General features: G+C 45.9%; 1 protein-coding gene across 1 annotated transcript in view; it reads left to right on the top strand.

Annotated features, from left to right (window-relative positions):
• TENT2 (terminal nucleotidyltransferase 2) overlaps nucleotides 1-20,778 on the top strand; it is a 569,767-nt gene that overhangs the window by 77,503 nt on the left and 471,486 nt on the right. The window contains exon 3 of the mRNA XM_086960733.1: nucleotides 10,383-10,638. Within this exon, the coding sequence (XP_086816859.1) occupies nucleotides 10,383-10,638 (256 nt within the window). The remainder of the gene's footprint in view (nucleotides 1-10,382; nucleotides 10,639-20,778) is intronic.

The following is a 20,778-nucleotide window of genomic DNA, read 5'->3' as shown; positions in this document are numbered from 1 at the left end:
AGGGTGAGCTGTTCTTTTCAGAATAGTTATCACCATGAGGTTATTCATTGGGTTATGTTTGTAATAAAGAGCTATTAAAATAGGTAAGTCTTACTTTTATGGGTTATCTATTTCTTTGTGTAGTCCTCTATCTTCTTTGTTGTAAAGTGTTACATACTATTTGTTGAACTTGGCCCTATTTGAATGTTTATCGCCAAACTTTTTTGCCTTTTGCCTCCTATTTTTTTCACCTCTTTTTGTTGGCTTTAGGACTCTGGGCATTTTACCACTGCTGATCAGTGCTAAAGTGCATACACTCTCTTTAAATCATAATTTTGATTGGTTATCCATAATTGGCATATTTGATTTCCTGGTAAGTCCATAGTAGAGTGCTCTGTGTGCCCAGGGATGGTAAATCAAATGCTAATAGTGGGCCTACAGCCCTGGTTGTGAGACCTGCCATTTCAGTGTCTGCAATGTTGACCCAGCAAGTGCAACCCGTTGCCAGGTCCAAACGTTCCTTTTACTATATGTTCGGCACCCCTGAGGTAGCCCAAGGTACCCCCATTGGCAGGGTGCTGTGTATGTGAAAGGTAGGACACGTCTAGTGTGTATTACATGTCCTGATAGTGAAATACTGCATGTTTCGTTTTTCACTTTTGCAAGGACTAGCTCTCCTACATGTTATCATTGGAGCTGCCTTGTAACATTTTACAAGTGTAACTTTCAATTGGGAAAAGCTAGAGATTTGGAGTTTGGGCTCAGAATTTAAAAACACATCTTTAAGTGAAGGCGGTGTCACGAGTCTCAGGCTCCTCAGGATCAGGGTGATGCTTAAATGGGTCCACCTCCCGATTTCCCCACACTCTGACTAAAGATATACACAGAGCATAGAGGTAATCAAGCGTATCACTGTCTACACTCAATAGGTCTCACTAGGAATATAGCACACCGTTACTGATGAGCTTCAGAAGTGGACCCTTCCTCTCTCTTTCGGAAGACAAGATACTTCTTTTTGTATCCAAATCTGAACATTCCTAGAAATCAAAACCGATATTAGCAACAAAACAATCTGGTCCATTCAGAAGCTAAATAACCAAACATGCCGCCTACATACCCTATGTCGCACTCCCACTACTATAACAAGACCTCCTCCAATACCAGCAAGAATAATTGCGGAAATGTCATGGAAGAAGGAACATATGAAGAAGCACCCAGATCCTTCCAGAACTATGTTGCTCCTCCTTTAGAAACAATAATAATATCCAACAAATAGATTCCATAGGAAAACCAGCAGGCCAAGCAAAACAGTTGGTTCCCCTTGAAGAAAATGCAGTCAGTAATAATAAGGAAAGTACAAAGTTAGAACCTTGGCCCATCCTTACCGGATGTCTAAGCTTACCGACACTCCAGTACTTCCTTTGGTTCAAAGGGAAATAGCCTTGAGGATGTCCATGTGATATCTCCCAGAAGGGAACAGGGAGCCTGCTTTGGATATAAACTAAAGAAAGAATTTCCTGTGTTTCTGCTCAGCCGAGCAGAACACACTCTGAACTTGAGACGAGCCACTTCAGAGCTCGATAAAGTCAAGGCCCTCTTCCCCAATGCAGCTGCTACCGGTAAGAGTTAATCACCAAACTTCTGCTTCTCCGAGCAGAAACGAAATAACAAATGGCAAGAGCCGGAACACCTACTCCGCCGAGCAAGTTCCGATATCCGGGCTCCCTTCCCAGCTGCAGCCGCTAGCGGGAAGGGTAATGGTCAACTCCTGCTTCACCGAGCAGGGATGAGGAGAAATGCAGGATCCTGACTTCCTGCTCCTTCGAACTCTGGGATCGCCTCCAACAGCGAGCAATGATCCGTGCAGTTTCCCAGCCGGGAAACACGAGAACTATCAATCGCCAGCCACGGGAGCAAAGCAGACAGCTCAGCCTCGTAAACAGGCTTCCAATCGAGAATCACGTACACCGCCGCCTGTGAGTTGCGTGTATTAATGGATTCAGCCTTCCCCAGAAGGCCTTCTGGGTGTTGTAGTCCGGCCGATCGGTCGGTACGGTAGGCGCCACTGTCAGTCCCTGATAGGCGGTTTTTAAATTGTTTGAAAATGCCACTTTTAGGAAGTAGGCATTTTCTTGTTTAACAATCCTGTGCCTCGGCCTACCTGTGGAATCAACATCTGGTTTAGATTGACGGGCTTGTTTGTGCATTCACTCTAGACCGTCCCACAAAGGGAGTTGAGGTGTGCCCTGCATATCCTGATGGCCTATCACCAGTCTGATGGGCCTTCCTGAGCTAGAGTGGTGGGAGGAGTTGTCACCTATAGCTGAATAGGAAAGTGCCTGGCCTCTTGCAATGCTGTCTCCAAACCCCTTGGGTGTGTCTGAAGAGACCGGGCAGTACAAGAACACGCGCACTACAAAGACAAACATATGAAGAATGCCTTTTTCAAAGGCCAAAGGGGTATAAGTATTGGACCTAAAAAAACAGACTGCTAGAACACTTCTGGAACTGAGGACTCTGCCAAGAAAAAGAGCTGAAGAACTGTCAAGAGGAGTACTGCCCATTTGCTGTGTGTTGCTGTGCTGGGTTGGCCTGCAGTTGCTGTTTCGGTCTGTGGCAGTGAAAGGACTGGACTTTACTATGCATCCAGCTTTTCCAAGTTTCTCCAACAGCTTTAGCATGCTTTCCTCCTGTTGGAAAACTCGGGGCCATCAAAACGTCACCTGCTGCATCCCAGAAATTGCTTGGGAGTTCTAACCTGCCTTGTGGTGCCAACTCCAGCTCTGGGCCCTTGAAGTTCCTGCTAAAAAAAAAAAGCTGCAAAAGACTCAAAAATCGACACATCCATCCTTCCATTGCCTGTTTTTCAGATGCAGCACCGATGTGCAGGAGAAATTTTCACGCACCACCACCATGCAGCAGAAGAAATCGATGCAGCGCCTGTCCACGGCTGAAGAAACCAACGCAGCCCGAGCTCAGCACTCCATGACTCCGAAGTCCGAAACTCATACAGTGGCTTCGATGCAGGGCCGGCTTTGCTGCTGAAAGAATCAACACACTGTGGGGCTTCAGCTAAAGTAATCGACCCAGCGCCTGTTTACGGCCGCCGCATCGACCTCCAGCGCGTCACATTTCCAGGCATTGCACCTGTGCGCCTATGTTCCCCACGCATCACCCACAGGCCAGAATCGTCTTGGATTTTGGGTTTGTGGCAGTGAAAGGACTGGACTTTGCAATGCATCCAGCTTTTCCAAGTTTCTCCAACAGCTTTTGCGTGCTTTCCTCCTGTTGGAAAACTCGGGGCCATCAAAACGTCACCTGCTGCATCCCAGAAATTGCTTGGGAGTTCTAACCTGCCTTGTGGTGCCAACTCCAGCTCTCGGCCCTTGAAGTTTGTTCCTGCTAAAAAAAAAAGCTGCAAAAGACTCAAAAATCGACACATCGCCCTTCCATTGCCTGTTTTTCAGATACAGCAGCGTTGTGCAGGAGAAATTTTCACGCACCACCACCATGCAGCTGAAGAAATCGACGCAGCGCCTGTCCACGGCTGAAGAAACCAACGCAGCCCAAGCTCAGCACTCCATGACTCCGAAACCCAAACAGTGACTCCGATGCAGGGCCGGCTTTGCTGCTGAAAGAATCAACACACTGTGGGGCTGCAGCTAAAGAAATCGACCCAGTGCATATTTGCTGCTGCCACATCGACCTCCAGCGCGTCACATTTCCAGGCATTGCACCTGTGCGCCAAGATTCCCCACGCATCACCCGCAGGCCAGAACCGTCTTGGATTTTGACTCCTCGCTTCCCCTTATAGTCCTGATTTGATGCAACACTTCAACGCATTGCCTCCCCAGGGACTCCGGAACCGATGCATACCTGCTTTTTCCAATGCTTCACTCTGTGGCTGTTTTTCTTTGTGGATTTTGAGGCATCCAAGGTACTTTGTGTAAAATCACTGTATTCACAGAGTTCTATGGACCGAATTGCTTAACCTTTAAAAACGTAATATTTTGAGTTCTGCATATTGGAGCATTGTCGTTTGTCTTGTTTGGTTTAGATAGAGATGCTTTATTTGGTCTAAACTAGTGTTTTGTCATATTGTAGTGTTTTCACTGCGTTACTGTGTGTATTATGTACAATTACTTTACACATTGCCTCTGAAATAGGCTTGACTGCTCGTGTCAAGCTACCAAGAGGTTGAGCAAAGGCTATCATGGGTGTGCAGTCCCCTTACCCTGATTAGAAGGAAGGGTCCACCCTTGGACAGGGTTTATACCACTGCCAACTAAGACCCCCATTTCTAACACTAGTAAAAAAAAAATACCCTCAACAGCATACAATATATGGCAGTAAGTCCGCCTACTTCATCAGTTGTCTGTCTTACACAGTGAGTGGTAGCATTTTGTCTGATCATATGTGCACAACCGCCTATAAAGTTGAGCACAACAGTGCCAGAGCATGGGCCCACTGGTCTGATGGACCATTTGTTTATTTTTATGAGGTTGACATATTACCAGTTTATTTTTACATATGTTTGCAAACAAACACACACCTACCAAGGCTAGTTCTCTTGTCTTTGACAGTGCTTAATGTACTGGTATCAAGCCAGTGGTTCTATATTGATAGATATCTTTATCGATTCTTTTTTTTTTCTTGTGTGATTGATCACTGTACCGAGCAGCACTGCTCTTATTAATTTGCGTTTTCTTTCTTTCTGTTCAAATAAAATGCAATTCTTGAATAAGTCTTGAAGTATCCCCTATCCCCAATATCTGTAGTAAAAATGTATTCGCTCCCGTCTTTTCAATGCATGTAAACATTAAACTAAGTCCTGTAAAGCATCATTTTCAAACATAGTACAAGTGTATTGGAAATCCCAGCCCCACCCTGTTAAATTTATACTGTTGATTGATATTGTGACTTGGATATAATTTTAAGGTCCAACCTCTGACTTGGTATTGTGTCAAATCAGCTGACCGAGGCCTCTGTCACTTTGACATCTTCCCACTCCCTGCACCCGCCATCTTCATTGACCCCAGAGGTCTTGCATGAAAAGGACAGCTAGGAACCATAAGGAACTACTCTCTAACCTGTCAGTGAGTTGTTACCATCATCATTATCTTCATCGGTTTCAAACACTTGAAGGTAAGTCCATGTCTTGAGGACTAGTTGATCACATTTTCACTTGACAAATAGAATGTTTTTTAATGTACATCGAAATGATAGTTTCCCACCACAGGCAGAAGTAGAAATGGATGTGTTTGGGTGCTAAACCATACAGCAGGCGGAGTAAAGGAAAGGAATAACTGTTGCTTTTGAGCAGTACGGCCTTCCTTCTGAAATAATGGTGAGTGAAGAGACGTAGGTTTATAAACACAGCTTGAGCAGTAAATGTGAATAAACATTGCCCACATTCAAGAAAAACAACTTTTTTACAGCAAAAAAGCTGACTAAAGTTGGAGGTGTCATGAATGCACTTATTCTTCAACACTGTAAGAGACTAAGTACAGACAAAGACACTCTGGATTGAGGTTCCAATAACTGCTTAGTAGTTGGATGTTCACATGAACTCTTCCATTTTAATTATAATTGTGTATTAGTGTATAGGGAGAAAGAAGCACTGCAGTGAGTGTTACTTGGAAGAATATTGAATTGCAGTGTGACCTGTGTGTGAATTGTTTTGCTGTGGAGCATGAGTAACATTAGTAGTATTCTTAACTTCTCGTAGCCCGCAGTGCCAAGGTGTATAATGGCTGGAAGAGTAGTGAGAAAGTGTGCGCTTTTCTGAAATCGATTGTTGGGGAGGATTAAATGGGTTTCTATAAATCAACTCAAAAGCGACATAGGAACAACCCAAATTATGCACTGGATAGTGCCAGTCATAGCAGATACTTTATGTAATCTCCCAAAGCGACAGGAGAGTAACCCACAGGCATCCATTGAATACAGAAAGCCGTAGTAAATGAACTATAGGGTTCAGCCAAAAGTGATGAGTAGTAAGCCACAGGCATGTACAGAAGAAATGCAGCCACGGTAAATGTCCTTTAGGCACTACCCTCAAGTGGACAGACAAGTGTCTCACCGGAGCATTGGTTACAGATGGCTATTGTGCAAGCTCTATAGGATTCACATTGAAGTTAGAGGAGGGGGTGTATGGACATGGCCTGATTACATGCAGTTATTTTAAATGCTCTTTAGTGTCCACTCAAAAGCAACAGAGGAGCAGGCTATTGCATCCACAGGAAACTGGCATCTGTTGTAAATGATCTTAAGACTTATGTCCAGGCCACAGCACGGAGTCTGCCCTCCTAGCAGTGACCGAACAGCTGTGGGTCACACTGGATGAGGGACGTACTTCGGCACTGATTCTATTAGACCTCAGTGCCGCGTTTGATACCTTCTCCCACCAGATTCTGTAGCAACGGCTGGAGAAGGCGGGTATTGTGGGCACCGCCCTGGATTGGTTTGCCTCTTCTTTCTGAGAGGGCCTTCCAGGTGACAGCTCCCCCTTTTTCCTCGTGGATCCTTACTATCAAACAAGCTGTTCCTCAGGGCTCAGAATTGAGCCCCACACTGTTTAACCATAACGTTCAACCACTAGAAGCTGTGACTAGGAGCAGAGGGCTGACAATCGTATCAAATGCCAACGATACACAGCTGGTAGTGGCACTCTCTGGCAATTCTGTGCAGTTTCGGGGCGATCTTGCAGCTATTACTCAGTGGTTGTCGTCCAACTGTTTGCAGCTCAACGCGAGTAGATCTGAAGTCCTGCTGATTGGACGGTATGTAGAGTTGTGGAGTGAGCGTTGGTGACCTACAAGCTTGGGCTATGCTCCCACCCCCAAACAGATGGTAAAATCTTGGTGTCTAGGTGGACTCTGCCCTCAGCTTTCAGGCCCAAACCAAGAAAGTGGCAGGGGCCTGCTTCGGCATTGTGCGGGGGCTCAAACCACTACTAGGTTATTTTGATCCGGCCACTCGACAGGTTATCATTCAGGCTGCCATTCTGTCTAGATTGGATTATGCCAGGTCACTCGATCTAGGGATTAATAAATCTGAGACTTTGAAATTACAGAGGGTTCAGAACGCAGTGGCCAGAATTCTTTTTGTTCTCCCGTGAACTTGCTCCATCTCTAATGCCATCCGCCGACTACAGTGGTTGCCGGTGGCAAGACGCGTGGAGTTAAGTCCCTTTACATCGCTTTTAAAATCCTGAACTCTTCTTCCGCTGATAATTTGGCGACCCTGCTCTCTTGTATTCCCTCCAGCCAACTTCGTTCCATGGGCCATGATTTGGCGGTTGTTCCTGGGGTAAGGAGAGTACGGGCTAGTGGGCCTTCCTTCTGCACACTGGCGCTAAACTATGGAACTCTCTCCCACGACAATCTGCTGCTTGACCAATTAGTTGGCATTCCGTCAATTAAGACACATCTCTTCCCCTCAAAGTAGGTTCCTTAGTTTTTTATTGTTTCTGTTAGCTGCTATTAGCGCTGGGACGGCCCTTTGCTGGGGCAGCTGTGCACGTTATAAACAATATAACCTAACATAAATGCTGTATAACTATACCCCCAGGATGACACAGAAGCCGTTCATGACATACAGTCTGTACAGGAAGCCATCATAAATGATATAAACCAGTGGTTCTTACACCTACAGTGGGGGTCTGTGACTATTTGGAAAATGAAATATTATAGTAATGACTTAGTGGGGGTCGCCGGAATCTAAAAGGATTTCGTGGGGATCCCTGGCTTCCAGTCATGATTAAGTAGGGCCCACAAGATTAAGAACCACTGATCGAAACAGTCAGTTAAGGAGTGACAAAGAGTAACCTAGAGGTATGCACAGAAGAAACACAGACAAATAATGAATGCTCTTTAGACTATGCCCTGATGTGATAGTGTACTACATTGGCACTGTAGATTGGTGCAGAAAATCTGCTGCGCTGCATACTACATGTAGTGTTTAGTTTTTGGGCCGTAATAAGCAGGTTCTGTCTTTTGACCGATTCCACTTGCAACTTGGGTTTGGGGGTCGGGTTTTAGCACACCTTTATCTGAAATATCTCTGAAAGAGTTTTTACTGAATAGATTGGTCATGGGAAGATAGTGTAAAACCTATATACCCATGTTGGGCTTTAGAAGGATGAAACTGGTTCCCACATAGTTGTACAGGTTATAGGGAAAAGCAGGCTCAACAACATATTCCGTTCTTCAGTGGTACCTAGGCCTACTCCCATCTTTGAGTCAAGTTTTAATATCAGAGCCCTTGTGCTTATGTTCAAAGATATTTTGCAGCAAAATAGTCACTGGCGTATGCATCCTGTCCGTGTATGTTCAGCAGAGAATTTGCAGCTTTTTGGTGTTTTTGTCCCCCTGCCCTCTGAACCCACCTACTTGTTTTGTGTTTGGCCCTTTTCCAGAACTCTTAAGTCATTGTAAAAGGTTATTTTCATTGAAAGGCGACCACAACCCAGAAGGTATGTTTTGGTCTGCAGATGCAGCCCATCCCAAGTTGTTTTGTGATTTCCCCAAACCAGTCCCTTCACCCAGACTTCCCAACTTCCCACGAGTCCTTCACCTCAACACCATCTTTTTTTCTTGTGTGCTGCGGATAAAAGGGGTGGGCCTAGACTAGACCCCTTCGCCCATCCTCATGCCTCTCAGTTCTGCGTGTTTTTGCTTCCTCCTACTTTCCACATGTGCCCCTTCTCCTTCCCCAATGTGTGTTCCTGTAGTAAGAACTAGGCGGGAATTATGCCACAAATGGTCAATGACAAATTTGAATCGGTTTACCTGTGCTTGTCCTCTGGATCAGAATAACATTGCTCTGGGACTATCCTACCATCCGGTCTCCTGGTAGGACACAGCAGCAGAGATTCTCCAGTGTCCTATGCGTAAGCTACTTCCCTCATCTTGGTGCCGGTGGGGTGGAGGATTCTAGTGAACGTGCTCTGGTGATTTTCACTTTGCTCCCATCTGAGTGGTTTTGCTCTGAAGTCCAGGCAAAGAAAATTGGTAATAGTGACTAGACCAGGAGACCGAATTTCTCAGTCCACAAAAGCAGTTCTAGTTCAAAATTCAAATTCAAATTTATCTTTATTCGGTACTAAAAAAGATACCATTAAAGAACATAAAAATACATACATACAATAATTTTATAAAAATATTTAAAAAATATTTTGAATAACATTTGTTAAAAATTGCAGTTAAAATTAGTTCTAGTTAATCCTTTGTTCATTAGTAGAACTCTCGCCTGGCTGGATATGAAGATAGTGGATTTCCCAAACCTACCAGAGAACTTAAAGCCTTACCTGGCGAAAGCCTAATACAGGTTGTTATGAGCTTGGAAGGCACTCTTAACACAAACCTCTGTTTTCTCCTGCATCCTACATTAGTGGCAAGTGTGTCATAGAATATTTTCATAGCCTGCTAGGATATCTTGGGCTAAAAGCATAACCAATGACAAGGTGCACATGTTAAGGCATTTTTAGTGCAAGTGCCGCAAATCTGGTCAGTCTGATTTTGTCAGTGTCTTAGTTCGCTTTGTTTGAACCTGTATTGGCTTTTACTTTACAGACATATTTTTTCATTTCAAAAGGTTTTATTGCGTTTTATAAAAGAAGTTAACACAAGATGAAAAACAAACCAAAAAGCAAACAAAAGGAGAGAGCCCAAAAATGTAAATACATGTATTTTTTGGTACTGCTACTGTTCATTTGAAAACTTTTCCCAGTGGTAGTTTCTTATAAACGCATCAGCAGTATTGATAAATAAAAGAAATCCTAAACATGTAGGTAACATCCATTTGGTTATACCAAATAGTTTAAAATTAGAGCAGTTTTAGATCGAAAATAGATAAAACTGCCACTGACAGGTAAAGTAGAATGACTTGGCATGTGAGACATCATAACATAGATAAAACTGTCTCACTAAATAAGATGAAGGCTCTTCCTGAATACCAGTGGATCCACAGCTAGTTGAAACTCTGTAGAAGCTAAGGATCCATTATTATTTTTAGTCTGTAACTTGTTGCAGTGTATATAACCACTCTTAATTCGGCGGGGACTGCACACTTAATTTCCTTTAAGCGCTTTAAAGCTGATCTCTTGATTCTGGTTCTGTGACGTCTCCTCCATCTAATCTTGTTCACTTTGTTTATGAGTAGTGTTCCACGTTTATTTAACTGTTCTTATGCCCCAAATGGGTATACTTGAATAAACCCCTACACTCATTTATTCAGCCTTTATAATGTCTTTATCACCTTGGCTTTAAATATACACATAAACATAATACTTTGTTTTAATAGTAAGGTGTTTACCAACCGTATTTAAAATGTGTTCCTTTAATTCACATTTTAAATATACAGCTATTTTAAAGTTGCAAATTGACCAATTTATTTTGCAGGAGACGAAGTGAAGAGCAACCTGTTCCTTTTGATACTAAGCGGCAACGAATTCAGTCTCCCACGCAGTCATCCCCTATAAATCGCCAGCTAGTGCCTTTAAGAGAAGATCGCAGATATTCAGTTCCAGCATCTGTGAAACTACCTCTGGTTCAGGCACTACCAAGGACACCGGATGTAAAAGGACGTCTTCCACCCTTGCAAGATTCTCAAATAGCACCCTGTCCGGAAACAACACTTCCAGTGGCCAAAGATAAGGTATGGTTTACGTTTAATGTTCCTATTAGATGAGCTAATATGTATACTGGCTAATGTATTACATTTATTTCGTTAATCTATAGTTTGGGGACAGATTAATACACCTACAAAACCTAATGGACTTATTATTTGTATAGTGTAGCCTGCTGTTTATATGGCGCAAAGCTCAAATTATCTTGCATGCCTTTACCACAAAATTGTAAGTGTATGTGAATATATATATATATATATATATATATATCCTACTGGCGGTCGCCAGTAGGTAGTTATAGTTTGGACCTAGTTTCCATAGGAAATCCGCAACATTCTATTGGGAATAACTTTGGCGCCGGTTGATGAATCTCCGCAAATTTCTCAAAGAAGATGGCCCGCTACGCTACGCTCCTTCCCTGAAAGTCTCGGGAAGATTCGTCAAGCGGGGGCCGAGAAAAAAAGGGGGGTCCCAAAACGTGTTTTCCCCATGTTAATTTCCATAGGACGTTTAGACACGGCTACAGCCCGAACCGTTGAACGGAATTACACCAAATTTGGGAAAATGGTAGGGTCTGGAACGCAGATCACGCTTTTGTTTAAATGATGTAAATCCCTCCAGTAGTTGCTGAGAAAATTAAAGTTGAAATCAATTATATATCTATAAGCACGCACCGTGTGCGCACCTTGCCGTGCACGAGCTTCATGCTGATAGGCTGCCACTGTCAGTCAACACTCTAAAACAGAAATTGTTAGCAGCCATCTTGTGCCTCTGTAGACTGAGGCACAGGAAAGCAGAAAAACCAAGGTGTAGCACTCAAAAGGGGGGCAGGGTAGAAGCACTCTGACCCCCTAGGCCTGCGCAGGGGGTCCTCAAATCCCCTTCCCTCACCATCTTTCCATTTCTTTTACCTTCACTCCCCTTACCCTACTGTATGTATCCCTCTTTGTCCCTTACTCTCCTTCCATATGTCCATCCTCACTCCCCTTCTGCCACTCCTCCTCCTTTACTTTCTTTTCCAGACTGCTCTTCCCATAATTTTTAAATTTCCCTTAACTCCCTACCCTACCTTTAGACACCTTGGGGCAGATTTACAAGCCCCTTACACCTGTTTTTCTCTGCCGTTGCGTCACTTTTGTGACTCAGCGGCGGTGCAAAAGATGCGCCATGGTGCCGGCTATTTACAATGTGACTCATCTGATTCAGTCATGGACCTGCCCGTTCTTCAGAACGTCAGCGCAGGCGCGAAATCAGCGCCGCACAGCCGTGCCGGGCAGGCCTTTACGGAACTGCTCCGTCACCAGCGCAGCCCACCTGAGGGCTATGACGGAGCGGTTCCGTCGTAAGCGTGGGAGGGGTTAAAGGATTGTTGTACATCAAACAATCGACGTCCATCGTATATCAAGAGAGATGAATCCATGCACACATTCGACCACAATTGTACAACACACGGTATAGTTAGGAATTAGCATTTACAAAACCTTTGAAATTCACTGAAAAAACCGTAGGTTTCACACATGTTATAGTTAGCTGGACATTTCACTCATATAAAACCATTGAAATTCCCCCGTTCTAGTTAGTTCAGCTAACTATAACTCGCGCGCCCGCAATGCACTGCTGATGACGTCACATATTACATCACTCATGACATGGTCAGTGACATCACTCATGACATCACTGATGACATCTCATGCGCTCACCATACTCGCACCGTGCGCGTACCCTTATGTGCACCAGCGAGTTTCTGATTGGCTGGCAGTCGGCTGTCAACATTCCAAACTGTCCAAACCAGTAAGTGTTGGCCACCATCTTGTTTTTCAGGAGAACTGAGGCACGAGAGCCCAAAAAAAAGAGTGGAAAACACGAAAAAGGGGGCAGGGTAGAGACCACCAACCCTCTAGCCCTTCTCAGGGGGTCCCAAAAGGAACCCAAGAGCAAAAAAAAAATAAAACAATTTCGAAAGATCGCTGGGTACGCGCACCGTGCGCGTACCACGCGATTTAAAAAAAAAAAACAGGTTTTTTTTGCACTTGGTGGTCCTTCTGGGACCCCCTGAGAAGGGCTAGGGGGACAGGGGGTCTCAACCCTGCCCCCTTTTCACGTTTTCCACTCTTGTTTTGTGCTCTCTTGCGCCTCACTTCTCCTGAGAAACAAGATGGCTGCTCAGGTGGTCCCAGAAGGATAATAACATATATAAACGTTATCCGCTAATAGAATTAGCATTTACAAAACCTTTGAAATGTATTGAAAAAAAATATAGGTTTCAAGCCTTATATAGTTAGGAATTAGCATTTAAAAAACCTTGCAAATTCACTGAAAACCTTGTAAATTCACTTAAAAAACCATAGGTTTCAGGCCTTATATAGTTAGGAATTAGCATTTTAAAAACCATTGAAATTGCTCCTATATAGTTAGTTTTACTAACTATATTTCGCGCACCCGCAATCCACTGCTGATGATGTCACATATTACATCATTCATGACATGGTCAGTGACATCACTGATGACATCTCAAATGACCTCACTATATATATATATATATATATATATATATATATATATATATATATATATATATATATATATATATATATATATATATATATATATATATATATATATATATATATATATATATATATATATATATATATATATATATATATATATATATATATATATATATATATATATATATATATATATATATTTGTGTGCGTGGGTGAGAATGTAATTCTTTTGTTGAAGGGAAGCCAGTGGAGGTCTTTTAGGTGTCCGGTGATGTGATCTTGGCGGAGATGTCTAATATGAGTCTCGCGGATGCGTTTTGGATGCGTTGGAGTTTTTTCTGTAATTTTGCTGTGATTCCGGCGTATAGTGTGTTACCATAATCCAGTCGACTCGTGACCAGTGCGTTGGTGACAGTCTTTCTTGTCTCGAGGGGGATCCAGCGGAAGATCTTTTTGAGAATGCGAAGTACGTTGAAGCAGGAGGATGAGACTGCGTTGACTTGTCTGGACATCGAAAGAGAGGAGTCTAGGATGAAGCCATGGTTACGTGCATGGTCTGCGGGTGTGGGTGCTGTGCCTAGAGCGGAAGGCCACCAAGAGTCGTCCCAGGCAGAGGGGGAAGATCCTAGGATGAGCACCTCTGTTTTGTCTGAGTTGAGTTTTAGGCGGCTATGTTTCATCCATTCGGCTACTTCTTTCATGCCCTCGTGAAGATTTGTTTTGGCGGTGTTAGGGTCTTTGGTGAGGGAAAGGATTAAATGGGTGTCGTCGGCGTAACAGATGATGTTAAGGTTGTGTTGACGCGCGATGGAGGCAAGTGGACTCATGTAACGGTTGAAGAGGGTGGGACTGAGTGAAGATCCTTGTGGTACGCCACAGATGACTTCAGTGGCCTCCGAGTTGAATGGGGGGAAGTCGGACTCTTTGAGTTCTCCCAGCGAGGAATGAGGTGATCCAGTCCAAGGCATTTCCTTGTATTCAAATGTTGCTGAGGCGCTGTATGAGGGTGCTATGGCAGATGTGTCGAAAGCGGCGGAGAGGTAGAGTAGAATGAGGGCCACTGTTTCACCGTTGTCCAGTAGTGTTCGGATGTCGTCAGTAGCTGCGATGAGGGCGGTTTCGGTGCTGTGTTTGGCTCGAAAATATATATATATTCACTGAAAAAACCATAGGTTATAGACCATATATAGTTAGGAATTAGCATTTACAAAACCTTATTTTACTCACACAAAACCATTGATATTCACATATATAGTTAGTTGCACTAACTATATATCGGGCACCCGCAATCCACTGCTGATCATGTCACATATTACATCATTCATGACATGGTCAGTGACATCACTGATGACATCACTGATGACATCACTGATGACAACATCCAGTGACTGTATGTTTCTGTAAAGTTAAAATATGTCTTACATATTGAAGAATGAGTGGATGTACAAGTGTCTGGATGAAGGATTTAGTAGGTGCATGACTGACTGTATGAGTGAGTGATTAAATGTGTCTCACTGAGTGCATGGGTTAGTGACTAAACTGTCTTAATTTGTGCATCATTATGTCTGTTGTTCTGTAAACTGCTGCATGTGTTGATCAGTAGCTATATGAGTAACTATATGGGTTATTGATTGGTTGCCCAAGTATTTGTATGGGAGACTGAGTGTGTGTGTGTGTGTGGGTGGCTGGGAGGTGTATAGATGTGTGAGCAGTTGATTCACTAGATGTATGGGTTCAAAAGTGCATGTGGAAACAGCTGTATGGGCGGTTGACTGTGTGCATGAGTGTGTTGGTGAGTGAATGGATATCTCAGTGCTACATGTCAAAGTAAGTACATATGTAAAACACAGTACATGTGAGAGTTGACATATATAAATAACTGTGCAGAAGAGCCAGTGAATGTGTGAGTGGCTGTATGGATCATTGTAAACTTGTATCAGGGATTGTATAAGAGAGTAAATATGTGTTAGTATATGTTTGAATAAGTAAGGTGTGTATAACTGTATAGTTGAGGAAATGGAGGTGTGATTGATTCTTTGCATGACTGACTAGGTGTGTGAGTAACTCCATGAATGAGTGACAGTCTGTGAGTGTCTGTTTACACTGAGTGTATCTAAGGTTATATTAGAGTCTGAAGAGGTTCATCGTATTATCACATGAATGATGTCATCAGTAATGTCAAATGAGATGTCATCAGTGATGTCATTTGAGATGTCATCAGTGATGTCATTTGAGATGTCATCAGTGATGTCATCCGTGATGTCATTTGAGATGTCATCAGTGATGTCACTGACAATGTCATGAATGATGTAATATGTGACATGATCAGCAGTGGATTGCGGGTGCGCGATATATAGTTAGTGCAACTAACTATATATGCGAATTTCAATGGTTTTGTGTGAGTAAAATAAGGTTTTGTAAATGCTAATTCCTAACTATATATGGTCTATAATCTATGGTTTTTTCAGTGAATTTTCAAGGTTTTGTAAATGCGAATTCCTAACTATATATGGTCTATAACCTATGTTTTTTTCAGTGAATATATATATCTATATATTTATCCAGTATTTGGGTGTCTTTCATAGATTCACATGCCTGAATCATTCCCCGTCGCCGAGACGGGAGCCTCCGGTACATAAAAAAGTAATGTCCTAAGGACATACATAGAGAATATAGGCCGAAGGGCCTCCCCTTTTGGGGCCTTTCCACGTCCTTATGTAAAAGGACCGAACTCTCATCGTTAGCCAATCAGCTCCGACCTCCCTCTAGAACCTTCCCGGGAGGAGCCTCCGTCCCTCAGATTTTTCTACCGCACGTTGTGCTAGGGAGTCTCCAACCTGAGCTCTTCAGGTTTTCCCAAAAATTCGAAGTCTCAAACTTCGCCGAAGTTCACTTTGTACGTAAAGGATTTATCCTATCATCGACTACATGTCGGAATCTAATAAGAAAGCTTCGTCCATGGCGGACTCACAGAAGAAAGCCCTTCTAAGGGCCTGTTCCTCCTGCGGCAAGCAGCGGATTCAAGCGGAGGACAAGCACGACCTGTGCTTATATTGCCTGTACCCTGACCACGTCACTGACAAGTGTAGGGTGTGTAGAGCCTTCCCAAAGAAGACGGTTAAGGAAAGGGAAACTCGCCTTCGCGAATGGCTCGACAGGCTTAAGGTCCGAGACACTCTGGAATCTTCCGAGGGTAGTGTCTCCGCGACCTCCAAAGTCTCCAAGAAGAGACCCAGGGTACAGTCCCCTGGAGAGACAGACACTCCTCCTAAGAAGGCGCACAGGAAGCCTTCGGAGGCACGCTCCACAACCTCCTCCATGTCTGTTAAGGATGGCCAGAGGTTCAAGAAGCCCGCTCCATCTACTAAGCGGACCACCTCCGTCACGACCACTGTGTCGACCACTACGGCCTCATCGCCCTCCGCGACGGCCACGACGACCACCACTGCGTCCTCAGGCGCACCGGTCTCCTCGACCATTCCTCTGAAACCTTCATCCAATACGAAGGCGGCCTCTTCGTCACCTAAGAGGTCTAAATCTACAGGTACACCTTCGCCGAAAACACCTCATACCGAAGGCTCGTCACCTAAGACGTCGAAGTCAAGTTCGTCTCCTAAACCGTCGAAGTCAAGTTCAAAGAGCACACCTTCGACAAAGGTATCTCAAGTCCAAGGCCCTGCCATCAGTAAGGCGGCGAAACCCTTATCCCCGCAAAATTTGATGCCGTTGACCCTGACGGAGGTGCCCAAATCACCAACACACACGGCGGGGGCGCCATCTTCACGCACGTCTTTTCGGCAGGAGGTCCAATCTAAGGTGCTGGATATGCCGTTCGATGGTCAATTCCTCTTTGGGGAGAAGATAGACGAGGCACTCCAGGCCATCAAAAAGGACACCGACACGGCAAGGGCTCTGGGCTCCCTCCAGTCCCGGAACCAATCCTTTCGAGGGGGCCGCTCCAGAGGTCAGTACTCCTACAGAGGTTCCTACCAAAACCGGTCGTCCTATTCCTACGGCAACAGGAACCAGCCCCAACAAAAACAACAGTCCCGACAGTCATCCTATGGGAGATCGTCCTTCAGAGGCAAATCCGCCAAGAAGGGCACTGGCGGCCGCCAGTGACCATTTACTCCAGCCAGTCCCACCACCGTCTCAATCCTTTCGAATTGGGGGAAAACTGACCCACTTCCTCCACAATTGGCAAAAAATCACTACGGATCGGTGGGTACTACAAATAATTCAATTTGGACATCCCCTCGAACTGGTCAACACCCCTCCCAACACCCCTCCGCTGAAGCGTGCCCACAGACACCTGCGCCTCCTTCTCCAGGAAGTCTCCGCCATGTTGGTCAAAGGAGCCATCGAAAGAGTCCCGGAGTTTCAGAAGGGGAAGGGTTTTTATTCCCACTTCTTCCTAGTCCAACAGAAAGGGGACAAGTGGAGGCCGATCTTAGACCTCCGGGCGCTCAACGCCTTCCTGAAGAGTCAATCCTTCCGGATGGTCACAATCCAGGAGATCCTGGGAGCACTGGAGAGAGGAGACTCGATGGTCTCCCTGGACTTACAGGACGCCTACTACCATATCCCCATCCTCGTCAGGCACAGGAAATACCTACGGTTCGAAATAGCGGGCAGACATTACCAGTTCAAGGTCTTGCCGTTTGGCCTCAAATCTGCCCCACGTATCTTCACGAAGTGCTTGGCGCCAGTGGCAGCCTTCCTCCGACAAAGGGGTCACCAGGTGTTCCCCTACCTGGACGACTGGCTGGTGAAGGCTCCTTCCCCGGAGGACGCGTTGGCTTCCTTCAACGCCTGCAGCGCTCTTTTCCAACAGCTGGGTCTGACGATCAACCTCAAAAAATCATGCACTACTCCATCGACGAGGATCACCTTCCTAGGGGCAACCCTGGACACGAAGCGCGCGAAGGCTTTCCCCTCAGAGGACAGGATCAGCAAAATACTGTCTCTGGCCGCGGCGGTGGCCAAGAAGCCTCGCATCAAGGTCCGGACGTTCACATCCTTGCTAGGGATGATGTCTTCATGCATTCTCCTCGTACCGCACTGCAGGCTCCGCATGCGCCCCCTGCAGGAGGCGTTGGCGAGACAATGGAAACAGTGTTCCGGCTCATTCGACGACATTATCACGGTCACACCGGCCATCATAAAGGCCCTTCTGTGGTGGAGAAACAAGACACACCTGACGGCCGGCTTGCAGTTCCTCCTGCCGCCGGCACCACTGGTCATCACGACCGATGCCTCACTGGAAGGTTGGGGCGCAGTGCTGTTGGACCTTCGAGTCAGCGGCAAATGGGACGCCCAGGAGAAACAACTACACATCAACCTCCTGGAACTGAGAGCAGTGTATCTGGCTCTACAGGCCTTCCTGCCACGTATCGGCACTTCCCCTGTGCTCGTCAAAACAGACAACACCACGACGATGCACTACCTGAACAAACAAGGGGGAACGCGATCTCTCTCTCTCTCACGAGAATCGCAAAAAATCTGGAACTGGTTGGTGGCGCACGGCCTCTCCCTCAAGGTGGAGTACGTTCCAGGGAAGGACAACACTATCGCGGACGCCCTCAGCAGGCAGACCTCTCTCTCCCACGAATGGGAACTCAACGGCGACACGGTGGCCCACGTCTTCTCACAATGGGGCACCCCGAGGATCGATCTCTTCGCGACGGCAGGGAACGCCAAATGCCGAAGCTACGCAAGCTGGCATCCCCAACGGGGGTCGCTGGGAAATGCTTTTTCCATCGGCTGGTCCAGCGTGTTTGCGTACGCTTTTCCTCCGTTCCCGATGATACCGAGGCTCCTCCGGAAGATGAGGACGGAACCGTGCACGCTGATACTGATTGCTCCGTACTGGCCGAGACAACATTGGTTCTCGGATCTACTTCGCCTGTCCATCAGGCCCCCGATTCACCTGCGACAACACCCGAACCTCTTGACAATGTCCGGAGGCCAAGTACACCACCCGAACCTCCGTTCGCTCAACTTATCGGCCTGGCTCCTGAGCACCGTGAGTTCGGAGACCTAGATATACCGCAGGACTGCAGGGCAGTACTAGCCAAAGCGAGGGCGGGCAGCACGACCAAGACCTACTCGCTGAAGTGGAAGAGGTTCTGCTTGTGGTGTTCGGAACAAGACTTACACCCCCTCCGGGTCACCCCAGTACAGCTGCTACCGTACCTCCTACACCTGGCTCAATCGGGGCTGGCTCACGCCTCCATTAAGGTTCATCTGGCTGCGATTTCTAGGTTCACCAGGACCCCATCGGGACCCTCCCTCTGGTCCAGTCGACTGGTGAAGCAATTTCTGAAGGGGCTTTACAGATCCTTTCCGAGGCCTCGGAAAGTCCCTCCTACCTGGCAGTTGAACTTGGTGCTCAACCAACTAATGAAACACCCATTCGAGCCCATACACCGGGCCTCGCTCAAACATCTTTCCTGGAAAACGGCTCTCCTGCTAGCCCTGACGTCAGCCAGACGGGTCAGCGAACTTCAGGCGCTGTCCATTCAGGAACCGTATCTCCAATTCAGGCACGACCGAGTGGTACTCAGGCCCAACCCTAAATTCATTCCTAAAGTGCCGTCAGACTTTCATCTGAACGAACCAATTGTCCTCAAGTCGTTCTTTGCGGACCCTTCAACAGCAGCGGAAAGGGCGCTGCATTCCTTGGACCTTAAAAGGTGTCTCAAATTCTACTTGGACAGGACCAAAGATGTCAGGAAGTCTTCTCAACTCTTTGTAGCCTACAGCAACCCGCGCATGGGGTTGCCCTTGACAAAACAGAGCATCTCACGCTGGATTTCTTCAGCAATTGCTTTCTGCCATGATCAGGCCGGACGGCCTTTGACAGACCGAGTGGCTGCCCACTCGACCAGAGCGATGTCAACGTCAGCGGCGCTCTTCGCTGGAGTGACGATCCTGGACATCTGCCGAGCGGCGACATGGAAGTCCCCACATACCTTTTCCAAGCACTACTGCCTGGACATCGAACTGCAGAAGGACGCTGCAGTGGGACAAGCGGTGCTGCGCCATCTCTTCAAATAAGGTGAGCCTTACCTCGTCCCGCCATCCAGGTATGCACATTCTTCATGGTTTTCTCTGCTATATGCATGACTGTATATTACCATGTTTCTCTCATGTATGCACATTCTTCATGGTTTTCTCTGCTATATGCATGACTGTATATTACCATGTTTCTCTCATGGTCTGTAATTTATGCAGGCCTGCTAGATGTGGGAATGTGCTTTACCACTATGCATGTATAACTGCTGGCTACTCTGATTCAGGCATGTGAATCTATGAAAGACACCCAAATACTGGATAAGAAATGCGTTACTTACCTGTAACAGCAGTTATCCAGTATTGGTGTCTTTCATAGATTCACATGCAACCCTCCCGCCTCCCCGGTAAGGACTCACGTACCTCTAGGTCTACATTGCGACACCCTAGCTGGGTGCGTACGAAAATCTGAGGGACGGAGGCTCCTCCCGGGAAGGTTCTAGAGGGAGGTCGGAGCTGATTGGCTAATGATGAGAGTTCGGTCCTTTTACATAAGGACGTGGAAAGGCCCCAAAAGGGGAGGCCCTTCGGCCTATATTCTCTATGTATGTCCTTAGGACATTACTTTATGTACCGGAGGCTCCC

The sequence above is a fragment of the Lissotriton vulgaris genome, chromosome 3_1 (assembly GCF_964263255.1).
Source record: "Lissotriton vulgaris chromosome 3_1, aLisVul1.2, whole genome shotgun sequence".
Taxonomy (NCBI): domain Eukaryota; kingdom Metazoa; phylum Chordata; class Amphibia; order Caudata; family Salamandridae; genus Lissotriton; species Lissotriton vulgaris.
This window is presented reverse-complemented; position numbering and strand designations above follow the sequence as displayed.